The following is a 9,995-nucleotide window of genomic DNA, read 5'->3' as shown; positions in this document are numbered from 1 at the left end:
TTCATATATGATTGTGCCTAATTAGCTGATAAATCAAAAACCAAACCAAATCAAATTTAAATAAATGAGATTGCACGTGCTGATCCACGGTCAAACACCATGCTATTAGTACGCACGCTGACCTTGATGAAATAATATATATAATTACATAGACCCTGGCCGAGGCCGGTGACGCAACCTCGGCCATAGTAAAATAAACGTCGTCCTAGCTTAAGCCCAAACGAAATATCGCACCCTATATATGATGAGTGCATCGTATATGTCAAAATATGTTAATCCATGGTCTCGCACGAGACTATATCAAATTTAGTCTCTAAGATAAATCACGTCCATGTATACGTGATATAATAATGAACCAAGTAAATTAATGTCCCTCCGTCGACATTAGCATATGTCAAAATGCATGCAAGGCATCCATGTCCAATCAACTAAGCAGAAATCATATGCCGGGTTAGTAATTAAGACCTAGCCTTATGTCATGGTCCAAATAAATAACATGATATACACTCAAAATACGCATGAGTTAAATACATGCGTACTCAACTAAAAGACCCAAACAAGCTATCCGCCACTCATATATTTAAAAAAAGTGAAGTAGCTCATCGAGAAATTCATATTCATCCATCGGCAACTACAAGACTGAAGAATTTGTTTTCTTTTGTAGTTTGTAATAGGAAGCCATATGATGTAATCTTTATTTATCATGTAATCATGTTGGAACTCTTAATCAGGGGTTTTCTCTTCGGAGATGTAATTAACATAATTTTTATGAAAATATAAGAATTATGGAAGTATGGACTCGCATTAACTGTTCTTTTATATTTGTCCCGTCTAAATTCACCAAAATTAAATTTGTCTCTGCTGACGTGGAGGCGGGTCGTTAGCCGCCCGTTTTCCCGCCATCAGATTCTGGCACGCCCGGTGGGACCTACTTCTCACCTCATCTTTGAGTTCCATCATGTTTGCATCATATGGCTTTGACCTAAAATGTCAAATGAAGTTTTATGCATAGATATTTGCATTCAAGAAGACTCATATATGGTTTTCTTATATATGAAGGTATGGCTGGACGTGTGCAAGAGTTCGTCACCATCCGCATTGGCTCCCTTTGGGTCGATGTGCCCATGGGTCCTGCTGTCTCCAACAACGCAAGTTCGCTCGACACCACAGCTGCCTCTCCAGCTGTGGTTGCTCAAGACCAAGAAGTTGACTCCAAGCCCGAGGAGGGCTTCACTCCTGTAACGTCCAAAGCTGCTAAGCGACGGGCAAGGAGAGTTGCTGCCAAGGCAAGGATGGCCTCTAATGAACGTGCCACCAACTGGCGCAAGGCCGCACCTGTCAACAAGGCTGCACCTACCAATGTTGTGGCTGCTAGCTCATCCAAACCCTCAAGCTCCAAGGTGGCGCGGAGCTTCCGCCCCGCCACACTTGGGGAGTGGCCTGTCTGCACCAAGAGGGCGTCGCCTGCCAAGTCGACTTCACTGATGGCATCCTCCTCATCAACTGCAAAAGCAAAAGGGGGAATGACAACACCAACGCCACCAACTATTAACAAGTTGGGGGCTTGTCCACCCAAGCTTGCTCCAGGCATACTGGGGGCAGCTCCAACAAAGATCGCACCTACCACAAATATTCCACCTCCAAGTAGGGGGATAGTGCTGCGGGATTCTCCTCAAAACCCACAGCCTAGCAACAAGGAAAAGGCTTCTATTAGCAAAGGAAAGGCCGGGGTAATAAAAAATAATTTGTCATCCAATCTTGACAACAACCCCTCTCACTCCATGGACCAAGAAAAGATGTTCATGGTTGGTGGTAATGAAATCCTGGTCACGGTCACATCCTCAACCACAACGGTGGAGCACTTCCTGCGAGATGTCCGTAGTAAGGAGTCTAAGGCCCTCATAGTTGGCTTAGATACCGAGTGGTTTGAGTGGGACCGCAAGAAAATAGCCCTTATTCAGATATGTGTTGGCAAGAAGTGTCTTCTTTTCAAGGTCGGCCACGCCGGCATTATCCCCGATGATCTCAAAAGTTTCCTTGCGGACGAAAACCATGTTTTCGTTGGCGTTGCAATCGCTAATGACCTGGATCGGCTACGGGAAGGTCACCAAGTTGAACTTTCTAACAAGATAGAGCTGCAAGCCATGGTGCCATTTATAATACCAGGCAAGCATTGGGACAATGTGCCAAGCCTTGCGACTCTCGCACAAGTGTTGTTGGGCGTGTCTGTGGAAGGAAAGGGTATTGCACTCCGTTATAAAGAGTGGGACAATGAGCTTCTGACAGACGACCAAATCAAATATGCATCCACCGATGTTGTCGTGCCATACATGATCGGAGAGATGTTGCAGAATGAGTATGGTTGTAATCTTCATTTCGTGCAGTCTCCTAACCCTAGCTCTGACTCTTCGGGTGACATTGAAGACATAGAAGATCAACACGTACAGTTGTGTTTTATCGAGAATCAACAGACAAAAAGAATCCACACTTGCCCAGCTTGCCCAGCTTGCCCAGGTGTTGCAAAGCGAAAGAACTGGATGTGGAATGAAGCCTTTTCTCATGCTATGAGTCAAGCTTTCTCTGAAAAGGAAGGTACCGAAGAAAAGCAAAAACTCCATAAGCAGTTGCTACGCAACCATGGTTTCCATGCTAGTACAAGTGATGACGATAGAAGCAATCCTAAAGATAGGGTGGAAATAATGATGGTAGAGTCTACATCATCATCCGAGAGTGACTCATCGACCAAGAGCCGACTCCGGGCCGAGGCCCCGGAATTCATTCCCACCATGGTCTGCAATCCCAGCTATGATCAGCCAAAGCATGAGCTTCGGTGGCAGGGGATTCACCTCTCCCTTAATGATATAAAGAGAGGATATGTGGATCCTGCTGCAACACTCTCTGATCCCATATCATCAGAGGTGGCGCTATCACGACCTTCTGCACAAGCTTCTGTGTCCCCAAAGCGACACCGCCAAGAGCAACACAACATCCTTAAATCATGGGATGACTTCTCCAATGAACTTGACTCAATGACCGATGCACAAAGGGCTCACGTTTGTGATTCACTCCTAGCCCAACAAAAAAGGGAGTATCACAGGATCCGAAATGCTGCAAGGCAAGCTTTCCAAGCGTCCATAGAAAGAACTATATGCCAAGATTTAAGGAAATTGTTACCTGGAGTATCTGCATCCTCGGATAATATTGAGGGTGAGATCATGCGTCGTGCTGAGACTCTAGCCAAATCACCTGAGTACCAAGAGTTCATAAAGAAGGACTCACGGCGAAAGAAATATGCAAAGCAAGCTGCAAATGTACGTGCAAAGCGTGCTAGCTTAAAAGAAAGAGAGCTAGCAATCCCGACAAACTCTACCTCTAGCAGGGTGCAAGGGGAAACATCTTCAACACCCACTGGCGACACCCAAAATGAGATCAGGATAATCGCTCCGAGATTGAGGAGTGCGACAACAACGCCTTATCAACCCCCTCATAAAAGGGTTGTGAGTAATCGTTTCGAGGTATTTTCGTCTATGCCGGTGGGTGTTGAGGAAGAGGATTGCAACACAAGCGATGCTTCTTCAGCTTCAACCCACTTTAAAAGGAAGAAGCCTCGCAACCAAATTCCATTGGGTCATCGTCCGGTGACTCGAAGCCAAACAAGTTCTGGTAATTTACAAAATCATGCGATCTATGTAGGGTCTTATAATCCCCTATTTAATGATCATTCTAATATTGAAAATGAATTATTGGATACTGCAGGCTCAACTGATCCAAACCCACCAAACGGGGAAGATCCACAAGCCCCAAGTGATATCGGTTCACACTCTTCGCATAATGAGAGTGAGCCTAGCGAGGCTGAACAAGTCCTTGCCACCAATGATGGACAATCCGTGCAAGAGCAAATGAATCAAATGATGGCTGCATTGCAGCAAAAAGAAGAAGAGTTGGCCGCACTCCGCGAGCAGGTGACCAACGCCAGAAATAATACAAATGGGGCCAATGCATCGACCAGTCAGAATGATCCTCCTCCTCATCCTTCGGCAAATCAGGATGGTCCTCATCGCCACCCTCAACCTGAAATTACCCTTGAAAGCATACAAAGGATGATTTCCGAGGGCGTGAAAGCGCAATATATGCAAACTCATTACTCCATGCGCCCTGGGTATGTCAAGCCCTATCCGCCGGAAGTAGATATGATACCATTTCCAAGCAATTATCGCCAGCCGCAATTCAGCAAGTTCAATGGGACTGGGTCACCACATGAACATGTGGCTCATTTCCTCGCTGCGTGCCAAGATACAGCGCATAATGGAGCTCTCCTCCTACGTCAGTTTGTGCAAACATTATCAGGTCCAGCTTTCACATGGTATAGCAAGTTGGCACCAGGCTCAGTCCGCACATGGGAACAAATGCAGGACGCCTTCTTAGAGCGCTTTTATAGCACTCAAAGGATGGTGGGAATAACTGAGCTCACTCAAACTATGCAAAGGCCAAATGAGAAGGCTGCGGACTTCATAAATAGATGGAGGAATTTAAGCCTCCACTGCCCACAGCCAATCACCGAACCCGAAGCGGTTCGTATGTGTATGAACAACTTGAGTCCAGACATGGCCATTCACCTGCAAGGTGTGAGGCCAATAACTTTTGAAGAGTTGTCTTCAAAGGCTACAGACATAGAAAATTATATGCATCACCTGTCTCGTCCGCCAAGGACATTCAATAAAGCACCGTTGGACAAAAGTAACCCACGAGATAAGCCCACCTCCTCCAAGCCAAAACAAGTGCAAGCTATGGAGGCAACAATGGCACCCCGAAAGTTCCAACCTGGGGGTACGTCCACAAGAATGCCAAACAAAGAAGGTGCACCCGCTCCTAGGAGACCAACTCTTAGTGAGCGACAAAATCAGAAATATTCCTTCCCTGTTGAAGAAGTGGATGATCTGTTCATGGGATTGAGGGAATTAGGACTCATTGAGCTCCCTAAACCAAAGAGGCCCGAGGAAGCTTCTAAATTTGATGATCCTAATTTCTGCCACTACCATCGCATCCTAGGCCATACACTGAAAGATTGCTTTGTGGTCAAGAACTTAATACAAAAGCTCATAGATGAAGGCACCTTAGATGCTGATCAACAGAAAGACATGACGAAAGGGAAGAAAACGGCAACGTCAAATGTCGCCACCTTTCAAAATGATTTGGTGAGTCGTGCAGCTCCAAAAATAGGGCCAAGTTATGATCAATATATGATATCAAAACCTGAACATGTTAATGTGTCTTTCTCAGGATATCCAAAACAGCAAGCTGAGTGCCAGCATGAAGGCAAGACTTTCCTTCGATGGATCCACTCCCCAAAAGGAGGACCATCAAGTTCCCAAAGATCCGGAGAGCGTCGACAGCAACTCTCAAGGCGATTTGCTCTACGACGAATGATGGAAAAGGGCGAAGGCCCGCGCTTCTACCAAAATATTAAGAAGCGCGAGGCCGACCCCCTCGAAAAGTACGATGCCTTCCCCATCGGAATGTTTGAGGATGATGATGACGAGTCTCTTCACTTCCCTGAAGAAGAGACATTAGAAGTTGATGAAGTTCAGCTTAGATCAGGCCGTCAACTGCCTAGACCATCTCCTCAACAAAGAAATCCCCCAAATGTAACTCCGAGTGATGTAACTGACCATGTTCCCAATGTGTCGGTCAAATATGATGTAATCTCGCACTTGAAGAAAATACCAGCAATGTTGTCTGTGTATGATGCTTTGTGTCTCTCTTCTGATTTACGAAAAGCATTTATTACCGCACTTTCATTTCCTGAAGATTATAGGGTTGAGGTTTCACAAGCAGAAGTAAAATTAGCTCGAGCTCAAAGTATTACCTTCAGTGATGAGGATCTGTTATTAGGGAATACAAAACATAACAGGCCCCTTTTCATGCTTGGTGAAATTGACGATCTTCCTATTAATCGTATAATGATTGATGGTGGTTCAGCCATAAACTTGTTGCCCATGCGCACTCTCAAAAAGATTGGATATTCCAAAGGAGATTTATGTCACTCGAATGTTGTCATCCATGGCTTCAATCAATCAGGCCAAGAAGCATTGGGTACCATATGTCTAGTTTTAAAGTTTGAAAGTTTCACGACATATGTAAAGTTTTATGTGATTGATGCAGCAACCTCATATAATGCTCTCATTGGACGCCCATGGCTACATGAAAATAAAGTTATTCCATCTACTCTCCATCAATGCATCAAGTACAAAGATCCTTCAGGAGATATAATAAGGATTTTTGCGGATAAGAAGCCATTTACCACGGCGGAAACCTTCTATGCTGACGCAAAGTTCTATTTTGAGCATGTTGATAAAGTCTCAAAGCCGAAACCAACATTACCATTAGAGGAAAATATCCCCAAGATAGAAGTTGGCGAGACTACATCAAGCAAAAAGGTATATCGGTATATACCAAATAACCAAAGGAAGAAAGGCGATCCTATATTTCGCATCATAAATAAAAAGCCCTCTCAAAATAGAGGTACTTCATTTCCAACTCCCTTACCTCCTTTGGTGCAATATAACATTAAACAAGCCCAAAGTGAAAGAGACGTTAAAATAAAGGGGTCTACACAAATTACTTTGTTAAATAAAGATGATCAAACATTACCTATCTCTTTATATGATGACAAAATTCTTTACATTATGCAACAGATGGGATATGATATATCTACTGGCCCGTCTTTATGTGATGGCCGGGGGCAGCTCGCACCTTTCGAAAAGTTGTTGTCTCAGGCTCAACTCAATGCTCTACATCAAGATGAAGTGTTGAAAGAAGAGAAATATGGTTTAGGCTATGAAGTTAATATGACTTCCACTGAACCTCTCGATGCTACTGAAGCCTCTCCACAAATGGAAGACGGAAATCAACCAACTACTGATGAGTTGGAAGAAATTAATATTGGCACGGACGATGATCCCCGTCCAATCTTCATTAGCAAACGTTTATCCAAAGAAAGTAAGAAAGAATACCATAAATTTCTTTCTGCAAATAAAGATATATTTGCTTGGTCTTATGAAGAAATGCCAGGTTTAGATCCAATGGTGGCTGAACATAAATTGGCCGTCCGAAAGGATGTCACTCCGGTGAAGCAAGGACAAAGAAGATATCGTCCTGAACTTCTCCCGCAAATAGAAGCTGAGGTCGATAAACTCATTGCTGCCGGGTTTATTCGAGAAGTAAAATACCCGAAATGGGTGTCTAGTATTGTACCCGTTAAAAAGAAAAATGGGAAGATACGTGTGTGTGTTGATTTTAGAGATTTAAACAAAGCATGTCCAAAAGATGAGTTTCCAATTCCGATCTCTGAAATCCTTATTGACGCCACTATGGGGTATGAAATATTCTCCTTCATGGATGGCTTTTCTGGCTACAATCAAATAAAAATGTCGCCAGAAGATGAAGAGTTAACAGCATTTCGTACACCTAAAGGCATATTCTGTTATAAAGTCATGCCCTTTGGATTGAAAAATGCGGGTGCCACGTATCAACGGGCGATGGCCATTATTTTAGATGGCTTATTGTATGAAATCGTTGAGTGCTATATAGACGATATTGTGGTAAAGTCTAAGCGCGAGAAAGATCACTTAAAACACTTGGAAGAAGTGTTTACACGCCTTAGAAAGCACAAATTGAAAATGAATCCTATGAAGTGTGCCTTCGGGGTGTCCTCAGGGAAATTCCTGGGTTTCGTGGTCACTAAACATGGCGTTGAGATCGACCCTACTAAAATAAAGACAATTGTCGACATGCCTCGACCAACAAACTTGCACGAATTAAAGAGCCTCCAAGGCCATTTAGCGTATATTAGGAGATTCATCTCAAATTTATCCGGGAGGTGCAAGCCTTTCTCTCGGCTCATGAAGAAAGGAGTCCCGTTCCAATGGGATCAAGCATGTCAAAATGCTTTTGATGATATAAAGAAATATTTAACGAACCCTCCTGTGTTGTGCGCGCCAATTAAAGGGCGGCCACTAATCCTCTATACAGCAGCTATGCCAACTTCATTAGGCGCTTTATTAGCACAAACCAATGATGAAGGGAAAGAGGTCTCACTATATTACTTAAGCCGCACCCTGCTGGGGGCAGAGTGCAACTATCCGGATATAGAAAAAATATGCCTAGCACTTGTATTTGCAGCTCAAAAACTCCGTCATTACATGTTAGAACACACCGTGCATCTCGTATCGAGAGCTGATCCACTCCGACATATTTTAAGTAAAATGACATTATCAGGTAGATTGGCCAAGTGGGCGATGATCCTTTCACAATTTGATATTGTATTTGTGCCACAAAAAGCCGTTAAAGGTCAAGCTTTGGCTAATTTTCTAGCTGCACATCCTATACCTGACGACTTTCCCATCGACGATGATCTACCAGATGAGGAAGCCTTCACCACTACGGTATCTAATCCTACGTGGCAAATGTATTTTGATGGCGCTTGCCGAAAGTCGGGAGCAGGTGCAGGAGTTGTATTTGTCACACCTGATGAAGCGATATTCCCATATTCTTTCACACTCACTTCGGCGGTCTCAAATAATGCTGCTGAATATGAGGCGCTAATTATTCGGCTTGAGATAGCTCACAATATGGGCTTAAACACACTCTCTATATATGGAGACTCCCAATTAATAGTCAATCAATTGTTGGGAACATATACAGTAAAGAAAGAAGGGCTTGTACCTTATTTTAAGAAAGCAAAAGAACTAATGACTAGGTTTGCTGATTTGAAAATTCAGCATGTCGTAAGAAGCCAAAATGAGAAAGCCGATGCATTGGCAAGCTTAGCTGCCAGCATGTCAATAAATCCATGTCAAACTATGGACGTTCATGTGGAGGAGCGAAGAGTTCTTCCCGTACTTGCTGAGGAAGAGAATATATTATCTACTTCGGCCATGACTATAGATACGTGTGAAATCGAGATGGGTGATTGGAGAACACCTTTTCTGGATTATTTGCTCCATGGATATTTGCCCTTGGATTCTAGTCAAAGGTCTAGGATCCGAAAGAGGTCAATTAACTATACGTGTATAAATGATACACTCTATCGACGCTCTTGCGATGGCATTTTGCTACGTTGCCTTGCCGGTGGTGAAATAATTGAAGCTTTGAAAGAAGTTCACTCTGGAGTATGCGGCGCGCACCAATCTGGACCAAAGCTCCATTACCAATTAAAACATTTGGGTTATTATTGGCCTACAATGTTTGTTGATTCTATGGAATTCGCAAAGAAATGCCATGAATGTCAAATACATGGTAATTTTATACACCAACCCCATGAACCGTTACATCCAACCAACATGTCTTGGCCCTTTGAAATGTGGGGAATGGATGTAGTCGGGCCAATAAATCCCCCATCCTCTAAGGGGCACAGGTTTATCCTTGCCGCGACCGACTACTTCTCTAAGTGGGCGGAAGCCATAGCACTAAAAGAGGTTAAAGCAGAAAATGTGGAAAATTTTATAAGGACGAACCTTATATATCGGTTTGGGGTTCCAGCTCGAATCATATCCGATAATGGAACAAATTTTAAGAATCGGCAAATAGAGAAAATGTGTGCCAAATTCAAAATTAAGCACCATTTCTCTACTGGCTATAACCCATCTGCTAACGGTCAAGCGGAAGCATTCAATAAAGTGCTATGCAAATTGCTTAAAAAGGTTGTCTCGCAAAACAAGAGACATTGGCATGAAAAATTGCTTGAAACTTTGTGGGCGTATAGAACCACGACCCGGACGCCAACGAAAATGACGCCTTACTCGCTTGTATATGGAGGAGAGGCGGTCTTACCGTTGGAGGTGCAAATCGCCTCCTTACGCGTTGCTATCCGAGAAGAACTCAATGAGGATGAACCGGCGAAATTACGCCTAAAAGAACTAGATAATCTCGAAGAAAAACGGCTTCAAGCGTTGCAAAATTTGGAGGCATACCAAGCTAGAATGTCTCGAGCGTTC

At 43.6% G+C, this 9,995-nt stretch overlaps 1 protein-coding gene across 1 annotated transcript; it reads left to right on the top strand.

Annotated features, from left to right (window-relative positions):
- Positions 1-5,426: 5,426 nt before the first annotated feature.
- On the top strand, positions 5,427-9,040 carry LOC136543145 (uncharacterized). Its single transcript, XM_066535684.1, has 4 exons — positions 5,427-6,437; positions 6,696-7,473; positions 8,278-8,444; positions 9,029-9,040. The coding sequence occupies exons 1-4, from the start codon at positions 5,427-5,429 to the stop codon at positions 9,038-9,040; spliced, it is 1,968 nt and encodes a 655-aa protein (XP_066391781.1).
- The last annotated feature ends 955 nt before the right edge of the window (positions 9,041-9,995 follow it).

The sequence above is a fragment of the Miscanthus floridulus genome, chromosome 3 (genome assembly GCF_019320115.1).
Source record: "Miscanthus floridulus cultivar M001 chromosome 3, ASM1932011v1, whole genome shotgun sequence".
In the NCBI taxonomy this organism is placed as follows: Eukaryota; Viridiplantae; Streptophyta; class Magnoliopsida; order Poales; family Poaceae; genus Miscanthus; species Miscanthus floridulus.
The sequence above is the reverse complement of the archived record's forward strand: the minus strand, read 5'-3'. Positions and strand labels throughout refer to the sequence as shown.

What these genes read in the sequence shown, in the direction of transcription:
- LOC136543145 (XM_066535684.1), top strand. Translation starts at nt 5,427, where the DNA reads ATGGAAAAGGGCGAAGGCCCGCGCTTCTACCAAAATATTAAGAAGCGC. An exon ending in AGACTACATCAAGCAAAAAG is followed by an intron (nt 6,438 to 6,695) that starts GTATATCGGTAT and finishes ATTATGCAACAG; the next exon opens with ATGGGATATGATATATCTAC. An exon ending in AGCATTTCGTACACCTAAAG is followed by an intron (nt 7,474 to 8,277) that starts GCATATTCTGTT and finishes TGACATTATCAG; the next exon opens with GTAGATTGGCCAAGTGGGCG.